Here is an 18,627-nt window from a genome sequence, read left to right on the forward strand (position 1 = left end):
CACTTCTTCCTCCTCCTCCAGAGGGCAAGTGCGCAACCGGCAGATGTGACCAGGCTACTGCTTCCCAGGTGTCCATCTGAGAGTCCCCCTGGTCCCGCAGCACAGGCCTGTCCACAGGCGAGCTGGCACCAGCATTAGCCTGTCGTCCCTATGACTGCACCCCGCTGTCACTGTGGCCATGACCTTCTCCAGCTGGACTCTCTCTAGCCTATCGTACCCTGGCCTGGGGTCTCAGCTGGACTCTGCACAGGGAGGTGCCTGGGGTCCACTGGGGAGAGTTCTTGGAGGCCGCCGGAGCAGAGAGGAGGAGGTTGTTGTGTGCAGTGGGAGGTCAGGAAAGTCGTCACCAAGGGAAGGGCCTGCCAGGGGGAGGGACAGGTGCAGAGGTGACAACAAGGGCAGGAGGCTCAGAGGAGCATCAGTGGTTGGGGTGTGCATGGCAGCCTGGCAGCTTGGATGTGCAGGGATGGGGATGAGGTCAAGGGAGCAATGAGGCCACAGAACCTGATGCCAGGCCAAGGGGCGTGTGGGCACATGAAGGCCGGGGGTAAATGGACACATGAGCCCTTTGAAGCAGCCCCTCCACGGTGGTGAGGAGAGTGGACTGTGGTCTGGAGAGAACCTGGACTCAGAGAAGGTGGCGACTGGAGGTGGCAGCCATGGCTGAAGGGAGCAAAGAGGGTGTCAGATACGGGGCAGTGAGACGGGAGGTCAGAGCAAGTGTCTGCAGTGGGAGAAGGGGACGGGGAGGCTCAGTCGAGTCTCCCAGCTCGGGCTCATGGAGGGCGCATCCAGAAGAACAGCAGGGCCCTGTGGGCTGAAGCGAAGCAGGGCTTTCCTGGGACTCCTGACCTCAGAGGCCCCGACCAGGTGGTGCCTGTCCACCGTCAACGTGTCCTGGGAGGGGACGTGGCCCAGGGTGCAACCTGCAAGCCCGGGACATAAAGAGGAGGGGTCTTTTTAAAAAAATAATTCTTTTATTGGGGCCTCTTACAGCTCTTATCACAATGCACACACATGTCCTTTGTCTCAGCACATTTGTACATTTGTTGCCATCACCATTTTCAAAACATTTTCTTTCTACTTAAACCTTTGGTATCAGCTCATCTTCCCCAGTTCCCCATGCTTCCTCCCTCATGAACCCTTGATAATTTTTTTTTCATGTCTTACACCGACTGATGTCTCCCTTCACCCACTTTTCTGGTGTCTGTCCCCCTGGGAAGGGGTTATATATAGATCACTGTTATAGATTCCCTCTTTCTCTCCCTACCTTTCTCGTACCCTCCTGGTATCACTACTCTCATCCTGAGGGGTTTTTCTGTCCTGGATTCCCTGTGAGCTCTTTTCTGTACCTATGTACATGCTCTGGTCCAGCCATATTTGTAAGGTAGAATTGGGGTCATGATAGTGGAGGGGGGACAGGGAGGAAGCATGAAAGAACTAGAGGAAAGTTGTATGTTTCATTGGTGCTATACTGAACCCTGACTGGTTCGTCAATTCCTTGTGACCCTTCTGTAAGAGGATGTCCAATTTTCTACAGATAGGTGTTGGGTCTCTATGCTGCAGTCCCCCTCATTCTCATTGATATGATTTTTGTTCTGGGTTTGGTGCCTGATACCTGATCCCATCAACACTTCATGATCACACAGGCTGGTGTGCTTCTTCGTGGGCTTTGTGTTTTCTCAGCTAGACAGCTGCTTGTTTATCTTCATGCCTTTAAGACCCCAGATGCTCTATCTTTTGATAGCCAGGCACCAACAGTTTTCTTCACCACATTTGCTTATGCACCCATTTTGTCTTCAGCCATCCTGTCAGAAAGGTGAGCATCACAGAATACCAGGCTATTAGAACAAAGTGTTTTTGCTTTGAGGGAGTACTTGAGTTGAGGCCTAATGTCTGTCTGCTACCTTAATACTTAACATATAAATACATGCACATAGATCTTTTTCCCTATTGTTAAATATAAATATATTTGCATGCACACATGCTTGTATTTCGACCTCTATGAATGTTACAGGAGGGGTCTGGAAGAAGGTTGATTGCATTGGTGGTCCAGTGCTGCTTTCACAGGAAAACCACTGGGTCCAGGGCTTTAACCAACAGACCCTTATTTTCTCCCAGTTCAGGAGGGTAGATGTCTGCATTCAAGGTGCCAGTTGAGGGCAACCTCCTCTCTCTGTCAGCTCTGGTGAAAGATTCTTATCTCTCTTGACCTTTTGTTCTTGGCAAAAGGTCTATTTCATCTGGCATCTAATTTACCTTATCTCCCTCTGCTCCCCGGACTGATTTAATGTCTTGTAAATGTCAATGGAGACTGAGTTGAGTTCTACTTGATAGGAAGCATGACTCATTAACATATCAAGGACCCCTGATTCCCAGATCACAGCCACAGCATCACAGTTAGAGTTTACAGCACCCACTCTTTGATGCACAAGGAGCCCAGGGAAAACCAAAGGGACAACTGGTGACAGTTTCAGGGGGGACCGGGATGTGTGTGCATATGGGGGCATTTCAGAAGTAGGGGGCCCTCCAACACCTCAGTCAGGCTGTGAAGGACAAAGCTTCATCCAGGCTCTGGCCACAGCGGGGGCGCCAGCCTGCTGTGCCCTGAGTGAGACACACAGAGAATGTGGTCAGTGGGAATAGCCCACCCTTGCTCAGGCTCCAGGGGGACAGGCTGCCTCTGGGAGGGGCCAGGGACATTTTGAGACTGAGAAGGGCAGGGAGACAGGTCCAGGAAGGGGAAGCCATGATGCTGAGCTCCAGAACATGCTGAGGGCTGGGTGCAGAGGGCGATGTGGCCTTGAACCCAAAGGACAGCTTCTCCTTGGGACTGGCTGGGTGGTCGATCCTCTGGGGTGTGATGGGCCGGGGAGTTGATTCAGTGCTCAAGCATCGGTTGTGTGGGAGACAATGAATGCCTGGAGCCGGGGAGTCAGAGGGGAACACACTCTGTGGCCCTGACTCCTCAGGAGAGCACAGAGGCCGAGGGGGTGAAGTGGGGGCCTGGCTCCCTTCCTCTCCTGGGGAACTCAGTGCTCTTAAGCAACCAGGCTAGGAGCTTCTCCATGGGGGCTGGGAGCGATTTCATCCAGGAGATGGAGAATACACTGTTTACCTCGTGCACAGGCTGTTCCCATCTCCTGCACAGCAAGTTCTGTGAGGCCACAGCAGGAGCGGTGGAAACCTCTGACCCACACTCTGGAAGACAGCCAATGATGGGGTGCCAAGAAGGCCCCGCCTCCAGCTCAGGCTGAGCATAAAGGAGGCTCCGGGGGGGCTAGCGGAAAGCAGATTGGAGCACCATGAAGACCCAGATGGACGGCTGTTCCCTGCGGGGGTGGGCAGTCCTGCTGCTGCTGCTGGTCTGGGTGGCGCCAGCCTCCCTTGCAGATGTGTACCGCTACCATGAGGCTGTGCTGCGGCTTGTGGATGGCCTCAACCAGCGGTCCTCGGAAGCCAATCTTTATGGCCTCCTGGACCGGGAGCGGGACCCAGATCTCGATGGAGTGAGTCGGTGGGGCCTCTGCTCTGGCCTGACTGGGTCTCACTGTCACCCTGGTCTCCTGTCCCGGCTGCTGTTTGTTGTACTCCCCCACCACCTCCAGGCAGTCTTCCTAGAGCAGGGTCCAGCCTGAGAGCATAGACTCCCTGCGGTGTGCAGAGGTGCCTCGCTCCCCTGGCAGGGTCCAGGGTGCTCAGAGAGCTCCAGGGATGAGGGGAGACATTGCATCTGGAGGGAGTGACCTCCTGCTCTGTCACCTATGATCCCACTCAGAGAGGCGGGGGGGGGGGGGGGGCAGCCCTGAGGTGTCTGTCCTGAGAGGCCACTGATCTCCCTGACCCCCTGCAGAGGGGGTGGGGCTCCTCATTAGAGCTTGTCTGCTCTGCCACCACTCCGTGGACCCTTGTGTAGGGCAGGACTGGGCTCTGTGCCCAGCTGTGCAGAGGCTACTCTCAGGCGGGAGGAGATGGAGGCAGAGACCACATGAGGCTGAACACGGTCATCCCTTTCCCCATCTCTTCCCAGGATTATAATCCCTTCTTCCCAAAGCATGTGGGTTTCACGATGCAGGAGACAGTGTGCTCCAAGAAGTCAGGGAAGTCTGTCGAAGAGTGTGACTTCAAGGAGAATGGGGTGAGGCTGGGCTATGAGGGTGCTGGTGGGGTGTCTGGAAGACCTGAACCAAGGGTTCCCCAGGGGACATTTCCAGGCATGAGGACGGAGCTGGGAGGGCAGGGCACTCAATGGGGTTCAGTCTGACCTTGGATGCCTCTTCCCAGAAGAGGAAGTACTGTTCGGGGACCATTGGTTTGGAGGAGCCCTTGGACTCCTTGGATGACCTCGTCTGTGAGTGGGTGAGTGGTCTGTGCTGGGCAGTGGGGACCGACTGGGACAGACAGAGAGGGGACATCCTCTGAAGCCAGAATCAGGACCTCACCCAGGACAGAGGAGGTCAAGCACCCAGGTCTCCTCCCTCAGCCTGACCCTGAAGTCTCCCATCCCCTCATTGCTCAGCAGTCCCACAGTGTGGCGCTCAGCTGGGGCCTTGAGAGAAACGCAAATTCCCAGTCCCCACTCAGTACCCCTAGATCAGATGCTGCAGGTGGCGACCAGCAATTTGCCTGCTACCCAATCGTCCCGGGATTTCTGAGTCTGCTACAGTTTGAGCACCCCTCCTTAGAGACTTGGGCTCTCAGCTCAGCTCTGCTGAGGTTGGACCCTGTGAGCCTGGAGGGGCTGCCATCTCCAGGTCTTAGTGTCCCCCCTGTTCACTGGGAGCAGGAACTCAGCTGCCTGCTCCAGAGAGCACTGCTGGAGCATCAGCTGGGGGCTCCCAGGCTTGGGTGGGGGTGGCCTAAGCATGGGATTCTCAGTGGAGGGGGTCTTGGCGTGACTGTTCACCCAGTCCCTCAGGGAGCTTGCTTCTTCCTGGTGCACAGAATTAAGGTGCCAAGTGCTTTGCCGCCTGCCTAATTCTGACCGGAGATCCTAGAGAAGACTGGCAAACCTACCGAGTCAATTTGGGAGCAACTTGAGGACAGTTTTGATGGTCTTCATCCCCGGTGGGACGCGTCCTAAGGTTCTCGCACGGGCTGGCGAACTCGGAAAATAAACTCTGTGAAAGCAACTTCCGTCAGGCTCCCTTGTCCTCTTCTTTCACTCCCTTGTCATCTCTCGTGTCCCTTCTTCCGTCAGCCGAGTCCTTGCGTTTGGGGGGCTGGGCACTTGCTTGCTTGCAGGGGTGTGTGTATGTGACATAGGGGTGGGTGGGGACAGGGACCAAAGCAGTCCTAGGTTCCTGCAGTGGTGGTGACACCAGGCAGCTGTTGCTGCTCACATGGTGGTGACAGTGGACAGTGTAAGATAACATAGAGACCGACTCTTACCTTACATTTCAAACGGGTTCGAGAAGGTACCATCTGCAATGAGAAGACATATACAAAAGGGATCACCAATGTTAGGCGTGGGGGATCCCTGCTCTGTAGACACTCCAGAGCCCCAATCTTTAATGAGGGGCAGGCTTAAGCCCATTCCCTGCATGTAGTCCTGCTCCATGTGACAGGATTACACACAGGGACAGTGCACTATTTGAGTGTTTACAAAGTAGCACTAACATATCAGCCAAGTTATCCACAGACAGGAGGGGAGGTTGAGGCTGGGAACATGAAGTAACTGATAAGATTGCAGACTGCTGCTTTTTGCAGCTAGCTTTAGTCAGGGAACAGGAGGCAAGTGTCCGTTTATCTCAGGCAGAGAGACAGGCCGGCCATTGCTTCATCAGCTCCCAGGGCTGAGACATCAGCATTCTCCCTTGGGCCTTGAACCGAGGAAGGTGGGGGTCCTGTCCTGTTTGCCTAAGGAGTAAATAGGTCTCCTGCTCAATCTCCCAGAGACATGGGGGTCTGCTTGGTCCGTAAGTTAACCTGCTGAGGGGGACGGACAACAGAAACGTGGGTGAAAGGAGACAGCGGGCAGTGTAAGATATAAAAATAATAAGTTATAATTTAACCAAGGGTCACGAGGGTGGAAAGGTGGGGAAGAGAGGGAAGGGAAAAAGAGGAGCTGATACCAAGAGCTCAAGTAGAAAGAGTTTCGTTGGTTGGTTGGTTGGTTGGTTGGTTGGTTTTGTGTCTTGCTTCTACCCTACTTTCTGACGTTATTTTAATTTATAAATCACTTTACTGGGGGCTCTTACAGCCCTTATAACGATCCATACATCAGCTGTCACGCACATTTGTACATATGTTGCCATCATCACTTTCTTTTAAAAAATATATTTATTCGTTTATTTTTTCCATCATCATTTTCAAAACATTTTCTTTCGCCTACACGTGTCTTTTGCCTCCTAGTTCTTTCCTCTATTTCCTTTTACTTGCCTCCTGTCTCACTAACTTGTTTGACCTTCATTTGGCTCTTTCTGCACTTCCTCTTGGCTACTTTGCACTTGATTGAACCCCACCAGGCATTCTACACCCTCTTGCAGGGATTTTAGATCTCTTGTTGTTCCCTTGTCCCTGGGTTTGTTGGATCCCCACTCCCTTTCCCCCACCTGCCCTCTCCCCTGTCCCATAGAACCATCGGTCCCATTGTTTTCTCCTTGGGATTGTTTATCTTGCCTGTCTTATATAGATAAACATGAAAAGAAGAAGAAAGGCCTATAAATAGTTCTAGGTCTGTCTGCTGACCCTTATGAATATTTTTTGACAGAGTCTGATGAGGTGCTAAGCTCTGCCCTCCAAGCCTGAAGTCTGTTTTCAGGATTTCTCAGGGACATTGTTGCTTTGCTCCCTTTGCTGTTCTGTCACGCTCCCTTTGTGTTTCACCCTGGTGTGTGTGGGTCAGATCGGGAACAGTTTCTGCATTGTGTCTCCAATGCTGTCCTCCGTAGTGCTGTGGGTCAGTGAGGGTGCATCGTGTCTTGTGGGGGCGGGGTGGGGCTGGCCTTATGGGCCTCTCTGTGCCTTGACAGCTCTGAGCAGGAGTGTCACCCTTGGACTTCTCCCCTACCCTTAGGCCACATCGCAATTGTTTCTGCTGGGCCCCGATGACAGTGTAGCCCGTGCTCAGGCTTCAACGAGCCTATACAAGTGCTGCATTCCGGGCGAGCGGCTCTGGTGAGGAGAGCCAGGCACGGGACACCCAGTCCCAGCTCTGCTGCTTCGGGCTCTTCAGAAGCTGTCCCTGTCTGCAGGAGACTAACACTGGGGGACGAGAATTATATTCCCTAACTTGTAACCGAGGGAATCTGGGCATCTGGTCTTGCACGACAGGAAAGGCCCGACTTTGGTAAGTCGGAGGTAAAGTCCAAGGACAGTCTCTGCTTCACGTCATTCTCGCGGATGCTCCCATGAACAGCGATGCAGTCTTAAAGTGAGCACATGGTTGATTCTATCTGCCCAGAGAAGCAGACATGATCCTTCTGCTCTCTCTTCCAGCCACGCTGCCCAGCCCCCTCACACCTTCCCCCACACAGGTATTGGGTCTCCTCACCTGTGAGCTCAGGGACCTTAATGTAGATACCGCCCACCTCGTGACGCATGTGACTACTGAATATGCATGTCTTAAGGCTACCTATAAATGTCCCAAGACAGTAAAGGCTCGCTCTCCCTTCTTCCAGTTCCACCTGGACCATCAAGAGTTGCTGAGGTGAGCATGCTACTATCAAGTGTGTCTGACTCCTTTATCTTACCCGCTTGCTCTCCTATCTTACTTATCCCCTATGACCTTGCTATCATCACTCTATATGACCGCTGTACACGTGCCTTCTGGGCTTTCGGTTGTTAGAGACTGGCTGCCTCTGACACCTGTCCTTGCCACTCTGTTCTGTGGCTACAAGGTGCATCAGGTTTGGGGGTGAGCTTTCAGGGAGCAGCTGCACCCACCTTGGGTGGGCATATCCCATCTTCGCTGCCCCCCAGTGGGCAAGCTCTGAGTTGTGCTAGCACCTCCTAGAGCCCCTCAGGGGAGGGGAGCAGTTGGCGGCCCTGCGACCCACAGCCATGGTCTGTACATTACTCCAGGCTTCTAACTTCTCTTCCTGGCCTGGCTCACGCCTCCACACTCCTGCTGCTACTTTCTGTAATGACCCCGTGCTCATCCACCTCCACAGCTCTGCTACGGGGGCCTGCAGGGTGGGGCGGGACTGGGGGGGCGGGACCTCCTTGGCAATTACGAGTCAGGGGTCATGCTTCCTTCTGGGAAAGTGTGTTGGATTTCAGGCAGATCAGAGGGCTTCCGGTGCCTCGTAGGTTGCCTCAGAAGTCCATTCCCATGATGAGGAAGAATTAGGCGCTTTGTCTAGACAGAGTCAGGAATCTCAGCGACTAGAGATGTAGTGACAATTTCAGGAATGTTTTGAGTCGGCTTTTAACGTTGGTAGCTTGAAATCAGTCATCGTGGGAGTAGTTACACCCTGGCGATTGGCAAGGCTACACATCAGCTTCCTCACCCTACATGGAGAAGGAACCAGCACACTGAGTCCCTCAGGGGGAGGGCCGGGCAGGGAGGACACATGTTTGGGGGAAGGATGAGCAGGAATTCAGTCGGCCAGGGGAGGAAGAGAAGGCAGACCAGGAGGACAGACGTGGGCAGAGACTGAAGACCCAAGTGGGGGGTTTTCTCTGCAGGAAGAGTGGAGTGATACCTGGGTTAGAGATGATTGGGGTGGGGGTAGGTCCCCAGGGGGTGCCTTTGTTGACCCACATACGTCCTTCTTTGCATTTGGCGAGTCCGGAGCATCAGAAGCAGCCAGGCTTAAGAAGCTCCCAGACAAGCCCGTTTGGTGTTTGCCCGACCTGATCCCATGCATAGTCCAGGGAAGCTGCAGTGGGCTGGCCTAAGCTAGAGCCCAGAGAGGGATCACTTACAAGGCTGAGGCGGGCCTGTGCTGACCACCAGTGTCCTCCAGGTGTTCCCTGGTCTGTCAGCCAAGGCCAATGGAGGGTGTGTGTCTGGGGTGTGAGTGTGCGCTCATGGTGGCCGGGTGAGTGGGCTTGTGAGAACGAGTGCATGGAACTATGTGACTGCGCAGTGGGTGTGGCAGTACTCGTCAGTCTGAAGAGGGTGTGCCAGGGTGCTTGTGCAAGGGAGTGTGGGCAGGATGTGTACTTGTCATTTCTCAAGACCTTTCATGTCTTCAGTTTAAGCTGTGCAATTTGACTTAGGCACAGTAAAATACATTTAACGAGCATGAACCCTAATGGTCTGTTATCGATGCAGTATTCCAGATGAGGGCCATCTGCAGGAGGAGCTGCGGAGTCAGAGTTTGATATGGAACTAAAGACTGACTGGAACTTACAAATAATCGGAATGGGCTGCTTACTCAGAGACAGACGGTCGGATTCTTTATTTCTTTAATGAATCTATTCGTTTGCCCATCGTTCAAAATGACAGAGAAGTTGGGAATAGAGCCCCAAATCCCTGTTGTCTCAGTCCATGATATCTTTCCTCCCCGGCTCCTATCATGCTCATTTCTCTCTCACCGCCCATCTGTCTGTCTGCATATGGTTTTACGGTAGCAGGTGGTGTTCCTGATGTGCCCTCCTCCCTCCAGATTTCAGTGTACATTTACTAAGGACAAGGGGATATCCTGACATACCCACAGCTCAGCTATCAGATTCAAGGACTGTCACGTGGAGGCTTTATATTTTTATCTGACCAATAGATTAGTCCATATTCTAAACTCCCAATTGTCCTGATGAGATCCCCATTACAACATTTTCCCGTCCCCAGGAGACACTTTGTCACACACACTAATGACTGCCTGCAGAGTGGCTTGTGTGTCCCTGTGCTAATGAGTGCCGCACAGACATCAGGCTGGTGTGCCTGGTCAGATTTTAACTTGCTCTGGGGTCCTCAGACTATGCAGCCTCAGGGTCGTTGTGGAGGGCTGTGACTGGCTCCTTTTTGACTGGGCCTCAGTGACCTACAGAGTCTGGTCCTGGCCCTTCCTGATGGCTCTGCTCCCGTTAGACCTGCACTGTCTCCATGGCAGCCACAGCCACGGGGACTTGAAATGTAGCTGGACTGGACTGAGATGTCCCAAAGTACACACACACACACACACACACACACACACACACACACACACACACACACAGGATTTCTGCAGATCAATATGATAAGAACATAGTAGCTTATCAAAAAGTTTCATAGTGATTCTATGTTGAAGTGATAAGATCTTGTATAAATGGTTAAATGAAGTCTATTACTAAAATTTATTTATTTATTTATTTATTTTTACCGTTTAAAATGTGGCTACTGGGTAGCGGGGAGATTATCTACAGTTCCATTTGGGTTTAGACAGCACCTCAAGGTCCAGCCCCTGTGCCAGGCCTGAGCTTCCTGCAAGAGGAAGAAGGCCCACTCAGGTGAAGGCCCTGAGGCCTCCTCATTGTATCGGCAGGTGCGTGCTCTCCCTGGAAACCAGCAGGGACCCGTAGAGCCCACGTTACTCCAGCAGCGCTGTGAGCTGTTCATCAGGCACGGCCTGCTCACCGGCAAGCAGGCCGGATGCAGATGTCACGTGGAAGGGAGCAGACAACTCTGAGACTCTTCTTTTATTTCCATATAGGAGTCAACGGAGACATCTGGCATGGAGGCTTAGAAGAACCTTATTGTGCTGCCTGCTTGCTCACGGTCACAGTGATTTCCTGTTGTTCTCCTGAAACTTGACTTCATGGAGACTCCTCAAAGTGTCAACTCCACAGTGAAAAGTGCCCGGGACCCTGAGAAGACAGCCTTTGTTGCCATCAGCCTCCTCACTGGTGCCACCTTCTTCTTTTTTTTTTTTTTTTTGCCACCTTCTAATAAGCCTCATTGTCCCTTGAACTTGGACTTAGGGCCTTGGCTTTGTTGCCCCAGGAGGCAAACCTGTATCAGTTGTAGCAAAACTGGTGTCCAACTTGGGGTTGGCTTGAGTCGTCCTGGTTCCATCTCCCTCAGGATGGGCTCCAGGATGGAGTCGGGAGACACTGTGCCCCTCCCCTGGTTTGGAAGTTCAGAACCCCAAGGTGTTTCTTCTCTGCTTTTCTACCATTCTGCTACAAAGGATGGATTCAGAGCACCTGGCTAGGCAGCCACGTCTTTCCAGAAACCCAGATGGTCATTTGAATCTACAGAAGCAAATGAAGAGAGCTAGAGATGATAAATGATAATATCTAACAGTAGAAGGCCAAAAGAAAAGATCGCAACATAATAATAATTTATAAATTATCAAGAGCTCATGAGGGAGGGGGAGAGGGAAGGGGAAATGAGGAGCTGATACCAAGGGCTTAAGTGGAGAGCAAATATTCTGAGAATGATGAAGTCAATGAATGTACAAATGTGCTCGACACAATTGATGCATGTATGGATTGTGATAAGAGTTGTATGAGCCCCCAACAAGGTGATGTTTTTTTTAAAAAAAGAAGTGATCATAGTAAGACCTGTCAATACTCGACTTCCACACTTGCATTAAAGGTGAGTTCACCTACAAAGAGAATCAACAATGAAATGGAAGACTTGAAGAACACCGAGAACTCACCGGACCTAACGAGCATCTATAGAACCATGTCACCGAATGGGAGCACCACCAGCCCTCTTCTGTGTTGGGAACATTTTCCAAAAGAGATCACAAAACACCGCTGTGCTCCAGGATAGGTGATAAAACAGTTCCCAGGAAATTTTAAAAGATTGAAAATATAAATCCCCGACTACAGTGGGATGGAATTAGACCATTAATTAGAGGAATTAGGAACTATGGGCAGTCAAACAACAGTCTCCTAAGCTAATGAATCAAAGAAGAATTTTAAAGAGAAATTAGAAGATTTTAAGACCGAAATGAAGTCAACAGTTGGCTTGCGGAAGGCTATGGACGACAGTAGAAACTTAAAATACATTTTCACTGTCCCCATATGGAAGGAAGGAAGAAGGCAAGTCCCTCTGAGCGGACACGTCTGACTTGCTCTGAGCAGTGTGGAGGCTGCAGTGTCTCCACCTGATCCCAACCAGGGAGCAGTGTCTGGGACGGGCCAGGGTGGAAAGCGCCCAGAAGCCAGAAGGAGAGGGCGCTGAGTGTGCTGGATCTGAGGACAGGGAGGTTCCTCTGCCTCTGACCCCCCGTTATCTCCCAGTTGGACTGCTTAGGGCCTCTGTAGTCAGCTAGCAAGGGGCTGAGGGGTCAGAGACCTGGGAGGGCTCCCGCAGTGGTCATCCAGAGCCGGATGTGCAAACCTTCCTTGGCTAAGAGGTCCCTGGAGCAACCCCTGGAGTGTGAAACCAGGTTGCACAGAGCCCACTTCTTCCTCCTCCTCCGGAGGGCAAGTGCGCAACCGGTACTGCTTCCCAGGTGTCCATCTGAGAGTCCCCCTGGTCCCGCAGCACAGGCCTGTCCACAGGCGAGCTGGCACCAGCATTAGCCTGTCGCCCCTAGGACTGCACCCCCCTGTCACTGTGGCCATGACCTCCTCCAGCTGGACTCTCTCCAGCCTATCGTACCCTGGCCTGGGGTCTCAGCTGAACTCTGCACTGGGAGGTGCCTGGGGTCCAGTGGGGGAGAGTTCTTGGAGGCCGTCGGAGCAAAGAGGAGGAGGTTGTTGTGTGCAGTGGGAGGTCAGGAAAGTCATCACCAAGGGAAGGGCCTGCCAGGGGGAGGGACAGGTGCAGAGGTGGCAGGACGGGCAGGAGGCTGAGAGGAGCATCAGTGGTTGGGGTGTGCACGGCAGCCTGGCAACCTGGATGTGCAGGGATGGGGATGAGGACAAGGGAGTAATGAGGCCACGAAACCTGATGCCAGGCCAAGGGGCATGTGGGCACATGAAGGCCGGGGGTGAAATGTGCCTGGTCTTGGCAAAAGGGACTCCATTTTGAATCTGGTGCCTTCAGCTTGGCTCTTAGAATTCACCTCTCATAGACCTCCCTTTCGCTGACCTCCATCTCACTGAACTCCCCCTCCCCTGCTCAACCTTCAAATTCCTGGAGCCGGTTGCTCCGGAGCAAGAATATTTTCTGAAGACAAGCACGCTCCACTCTAGGCATCCTTGGCATATAGATAGGGTCAAAGACTTTCTCCCTTCTGAAGCACCTGTGTGCACAAATCCTCCCTAGTTTGGATCCTTCCCAGCTGTGCCTGGCAGCAGAGGAATAAAAACGCAGCCTAGATCCCCAAGGCGTGGTTTCAAAGGCTCAATCCCCTGAGTTGCTGAATCCCTCTGCAAGCCTCCCCATAAAGCCTGCTTCTAAATTTTGCCGATTGGATCTTTGGTTCTGTTTCGCGCCCCCAAATTCCTTACAAAATGGACACATGAGCACTTTGCAGCAGCCCCTCCAGGGTGGTGAGGAGAGTGGACTGTGGTCTGGGGAGAGCCTGGGCTCAGAGAAGGTGGTGTCTGGAGGTGGCGGTCATGGTTGAGGGGAGCAAAGAGGGTGTCAGATACGGGGCAGTGAGGTGGGAGGTCAGAGCAAGTGCCTGCAGTGGGAGAAGGGGACGGGGAGGCTCAGTCAAGTCTCCCAGCTCGGGCTCATGGAGGGCGCATCCAGAAGAACAGCAGGGCCCTGTGGGCTGAAGCGAAGCAGGGCATTCCTGGGACTCCTGACCTCAGAGGCCCCGGCCAGGTGGTGCCTGTCCACCGTCACCGTGTCCTGGGAGGGGACGTGGCCCAGGGATGTGAGGAGTGGAAGGAGACGAGGCCCAGGATGCAACGTGCAAGCCCCGGACATGAAAGGAGGGGCCTCCAAGCAGATGGTCTGTTATCAATACTGCTTGAGCAGAAACACCACCAAGCATATGATTGCAACCAACAGACATCTATTTTCTCATAGTTCAGAGAGGTGGAATTTGGAATGGAAGGTGTTGGTTCTCTGGGAATGCTTCCGATCTCCATTGGCTCCTGGGAGCTTCTTCTCCTGGGTCATCTTCATGTGGCTTGGCAGCCGTTTCACTCCGTCTCTCTCTACTCTGCTGGCACGATGCTCCTATAATCTTAGCGAGATTGATTCAGGATCTACTCACAGGAAAAGCGCCTCCTTAATCAATGCAAACAGCAGACCCCAATGGGATGCCAGCCACTGGCACACAGTTAAGGATCAGGGATGTAATCCAACCCATGACAGGTATGGACAAGGAGCCCAGGGAAGGCCAGAGGGACAACCAGTGACAGTTTCAGGGGGGCTGCGGATGTGATGTGTGTGTATATGGGGGCGTTTCAGAAGTAGGGGGCCCTCCAACACCTCAGTCAGGCTGTGAAGAACAAAGCTTCATCCAGGCTTTGGCCACAGCAAGGGGCGCCAGCCTGCTGTGTCCTGAGTGAGACACACAGAGAATGTGGTCAGTGGGAATAACCCGCCCTTGCTCAGGCTCCAGGGGGACAGGCTGCCTCTGGGAGGGGCCAGGGACAATTTGAGACTGAGAAGGGCAGGGAGACAGGTCCAGGAAGGGGAAGCCATGATGCTGAGTCCAGAACATGCTGAGGGCTGGGTGCAGAGGGCAATGTGGCCTTGAACCCAATGGACAGCATCTTCCTGGGACTGGCTGGGTGGTCGATCCTCTGGGGTGTGATGGGCCGGGGAGTTGATTCAGTACTCAAGCATCGGTTGTGTGGGAGACAATGAATGCCTGGAGCCGGGGAGTCAGAGGGGAACACACTCTGTGGCCCTGACTCCTCAGGAGAGCACAGAGGCCGAGGGGGTGAGGTGGGGGCCTGGCTCCCTTCTTCTCCTGGGGAACTCAGTGCTCTTAAGCAACCAGGCTAGGAGCTTCTCCATGGGGGCTGGGAGCGATTTCATCCAGGAGATGGAGAAACCACTGTCCACCTTGTGCACAGGCTGCTTCCATCTCCTGCACAGCAGTTCTGTGAGGCCACAGCGCGGGCTGAAGCAATCTGCAGGCCACACTCTAGAAGCAACTAGTGCCAGTGTGGAGGGGTGTGTGTGCCAGGGGGCAGGAAACCCCCCCGTTAGACCTTCACATCAGGCTCAGGCTGAGCATAAAGGAGGCTCCCGGGGGCTAGCGGAAAGCAGATTGGAGCACCATGAAGACCCAGATGGACGGCTGTTCCCTGCGGGGGTGGGCAGTCCTGCTGCTGCTGCAGCTGGTCTGCGTGGCACCTCCCTCTGCTGCCCAGGTCTACACCTACCAGGAGGCTGTGCTGCGGGCTGTGGATGGCCTCAACCAGCGATCTTCAGATGCCAGTCTTTACCGCCTCCTGTTCCTCGGCCCGGAGCCCCAAGGAGTGAGTTTGTGGGGCCTCTGCTTTGGCTTGACTGGGTCTCACTGTCACCCTGGTCTCCTGTCCTAGCTGCTGATTGCTGTACTCCCCCACTACCTCCAGGCAGTCTTCCTAGAGCAGGGTCCAGCCTGAGAGCATAGACTCCCTGCGGTGTGCAGAGGTTCCCCCCTCCCCTCTGCAGGGTCCAGGGTGCTCTGAGAGCTCCAGGGATGAGGGGTGACATTGCATCTGGAGGGAGTGGCCTCCTGCTCTGTCACCCATGATCCCACTCAGAGAGGCGGGTGCCAAGCCCTGAGGTGGAGTGAGGTGTCTGTCCTGAGAGGCCACTGATTTCCCTGACATCCTGCAGAAGGGGTGGGGCTTCTCATTAGAGCTTGTCTGCTCTGCCACCACTCAGTGGACCCTTGTGGGGGGCAGGACTGAGCTCTGTCCTCCTCAGCTCTGTGCCCAGCTGTGCAGAGGCTACTCTCAGGACGGGAGGAGACGGAGGCCGAGACCAGGCTCAGGGAGAATGAGGCTGAACGTGGTCCTCCCTCTTCCCACCTCTTCCCAGGATGATAACCGGTACAGCCCGAAGCCTGTGAGTTTCACCGTAAAGGAGACAGTGTGCCCCAAGACGACCCAGCGGCCTGTTGAGACCTGTGACTTCAAGGAGAATGGGGTGAGGCTGGGTTCAGAGGGTGCTGGTGGGGTGTCTAGAAGACCTGTGCAAAGGGGCCCCCAGGGGACATTTCCAGTGACCAGAAGGGAGCCAGAGGAGCACTGTGGTGGCACTGCTCTGCGGTCAGGTCGCCAACCGGGGTCCTTTCCTCAGCACCTGCTCTGGTGTCAGCAAGGCCCTGGGTTTTGCTGGGGGTAAATGGGAGTGCATTTCAACCTGACCTTGAGCCCCTCCTCCCAGCTGGAGAAGCAGTGTTTGGGGACCGTCATTCTGGACCAGGCCACGGGTTCCTTCGACATCAGCTGTGATCGGGTGAGTGGCCTGTACTGGGCAGCAGGGACCGACTGGGACAGACAGAGAGGGGCACATCCTCTGAAGCCAGAATCAGGACCTTACCCAGGACAGAGGAAGCCCTGCTCCCAGGTCTCCCCCCTCAGCCTGACCCTGAAGCCTCCCATTCCCTCATTGCTCAGCAATCCCACAGAGCAGTGCTTCTCCCAGTGTGGCGCTCAGCTGTGGCCTTGGGAGAAACGCAAATTCCCAGTCCCCACTCAGTCCCCCTGGATCAGATGCTGCAGGTGGCGACCAGCAATTTGCCTGCTACCCAATCGTCCCGGGAATTCTGAGTCTGCTACAGTTTGAGTACCACTCCTTAGAGACTTGGGCTCTCAGCTCAGCTCTGCTGAGGATGGGCCCTGTGAGCCTGGAGGGGCTGCCATCTCCAGGCCTCAGTGTCCCCTCTGTTCACTGGGAGCAGGACTTCAGCGGCCGGCTCCAGAGAGCACTGCTGGAGCATCAGCTGGGGCACCGGTTGTGGCCCAAGTTAGGGACTCTCAGTGGGAAGGTGTCTTGGGACCACTGTGTGGGCAGCCCCTCAAGGAGCTGGTTCTTCCTGTTGTACAGCCTCAGCGTGTCAAGAGAATTGGCCGCATCGGTGAATTCCTCCGGAGAGGTGCAGAGAAGATTGGCCAGAAGATTGAGCAAATTGGCCAGAGAATCAAGGACTTTTTTCAGAATCTTGCACCCAGGGAAGAAGCATCCTAGGACCTGCCCTGCCCTCCCCCTGGCCTCCAGACTCAGAAAATAAACTCTTGAGAAAGCAACTCCCCCCAGAACCAGCCATTTCACTAGTCTCATGTCTCCTCTCTTTTCACAAGTGAGTCATTGACTTTGGGCGGCTGGGTGGGCAACTCATGGGTGCTGTGGGAGTGCGTATATTTGCTGGGACATAGCGGTGGGTCGGACAATTGTTCCATCCAGTGGGGACTGACGCAGGCCTGTGCAGCGGTGAGGGCAGCAGGACCAGGCTACCTGTGGAATCCTCCCAGAGACAAGGGGGATGTTGAGGTCCTACAGCCAGTCTCCTGGTGGCCTTCCCACAAGGTCTCACTTGTTGACAAAATTCAGCTCTGGAGAACCCCCTCCTCCTGGTTTCCCCGCTGGCATTAGGACCGGCACTGCCGATCCTGCTGGACAGCAGATGAAGATGTGGGCCTGTGGTGAGACTCTCATGGCACCAACTGTGGAGCGTTAGGAACAGGACTCCTGCTCAGCAGGGTCAGGAGCGGCGTGGGGGAGCGACAGGCAGGGGCAGCACAGAGTTCCAGTCTGTGGCTCTTGGGGTTCAGCCGCAGTTCCTGTCATGATCACTCTCTGTTCTGCAGACACAGGGCCGCAGGCGGTGTCAGAGTCAGCTCTTGGGGAGAGCTTCACCAAGCTCGGGGGGATTTGGTGGGGACATCACCTTGCTTCCTTGCCCCCAAGTTGGGCCAGCTGTGAGTTGTGTTAGCTTCTCCCAGAGACCCCAAAGGGGTTGAGCCCCTGTTACCCACACCGATGGGCTCTTCTCCCTGCCTTGCCCGGGCTCATGTCTCTGCTCCCCTGCTGGTGTCTCCTGTAAGGGCATCTTGACGATTAGAAAAAGCCAAAGTTGGAAACAAAGGGGAAAAAGAAGTCACTGGGAAATGTGGTCTTGGTGACAAGATCGAAGCTGGAGCTAGTGTGATAGAACGTTGCAGTACCAATGCCACGTTCACTCCACATACCTTTTGGAGCAGCATTCATGGTGACCTCCCCCAGGGACCCCACCAGGGAGAATACACAGCAATGAAAAGGACCACATCTGTGGGAAGGAACAAGGGAGAAGCTCAAAAGTAGCCGTCAAAACGACGCCAAGTACCAAGTGCCCACAGCAAGTGTCTCATCACAGACGGTGTTGTAGGTCAAGGTAGATCCTGAAATGTCCCTTTGGACGACGACTCGGAGCCATTCCTCTTGAATCGCTCATAAGCCTGGGAGATCCCGTTTTAGGCATTCCATTTCCCTTTTGATGATTTCCAGATTTCCCAGAGTCACACTCCCTAACTCCGTGTTGTAATTAGTAAAGCAGGTTGCCGCTGTTTCAGGCTTGGGTTAGGCTGGTTGACAGAGAAATAAATCCAGAGACCTCTTATATGTGTCAGAGAGGGTTCTATATCACAGAGCAGTAGTATATTGGCAAACATCACAGCCCAGTCCAGATCGGGTCCATACATCCGATGTAACCCTTATGTCTGATACCAGTCCATAAACTCCTCTTCAGACTCATGCAGCACAGGAAATGATGCCTGATGCAGAAAGACCACAGGCCGGTGGGTGAAAAGTCTTGTGGATCCAATGCTGGTGGAAGCATCTCAGCGATGGCGAGGGTCTGCATGTGGCTCCTCAACAGGAAGGTGAAGCAGAGAGAGTGTGGCCCTCCTCCAGGGAGAAAGAGA

The 18,627-nt window shown here is 54.0% G+C and overlaps 2 protein-coding genes across 2 annotated transcripts; both read left to right on the forward strand.

The window, feature by feature from the left end:
• The first annotated feature begins 3,305 nt into the window (after positions 1-3,305).
• Positions 3,306-5,124, forward strand: LOC142447288 (cathelicidin antimicrobial peptide-like). Its single transcript, XM_075548982.1, has 4 exons — positions 3,306-3,509; positions 4,031-4,138; positions 4,285-4,359; positions 4,945-5,124. The coding sequence occupies exons 1-4, from the start codon at positions 3,306-3,308 to the stop codon at positions 4,948-4,950; spliced, it is 393 nt and encodes a 130-aa protein (XP_075405097.1). The 3' UTR covers positions 4,951-5,124.
• Positions 5,125-15,012: 9,888 nt separating this feature from the next.
• Positions 15,013-16,915, forward strand: LOC142447289 (cathelicidin antimicrobial peptide-like). The gene is made up of 4 exons (XM_075548983.1): positions 15,013-15,213; positions 15,764-15,871; positions 16,112-16,183; positions 16,775-16,915. Exons 1-4 carry the CDS (start codon positions 15,013-15,015, stop codon positions 16,913-16,915), a joined length of 522 nt encoding a protein of 173 aa, XP_075405098.1.
• The last annotated feature ends 1,712 nt before the right edge of the window (positions 16,916-18,627 follow it).

This window comes from Tenrec ecaudatus, chromosome 4 (assembly GCF_050624435.1).
Source record: "Tenrec ecaudatus isolate mTenEca1 chromosome 4, mTenEca1.hap1, whole genome shotgun sequence".
Classification (NCBI taxonomy): domain Eukaryota; kingdom Metazoa; phylum Chordata; class Mammalia; order Afrosoricida; family Tenrecidae; genus Tenrec; species Tenrec ecaudatus.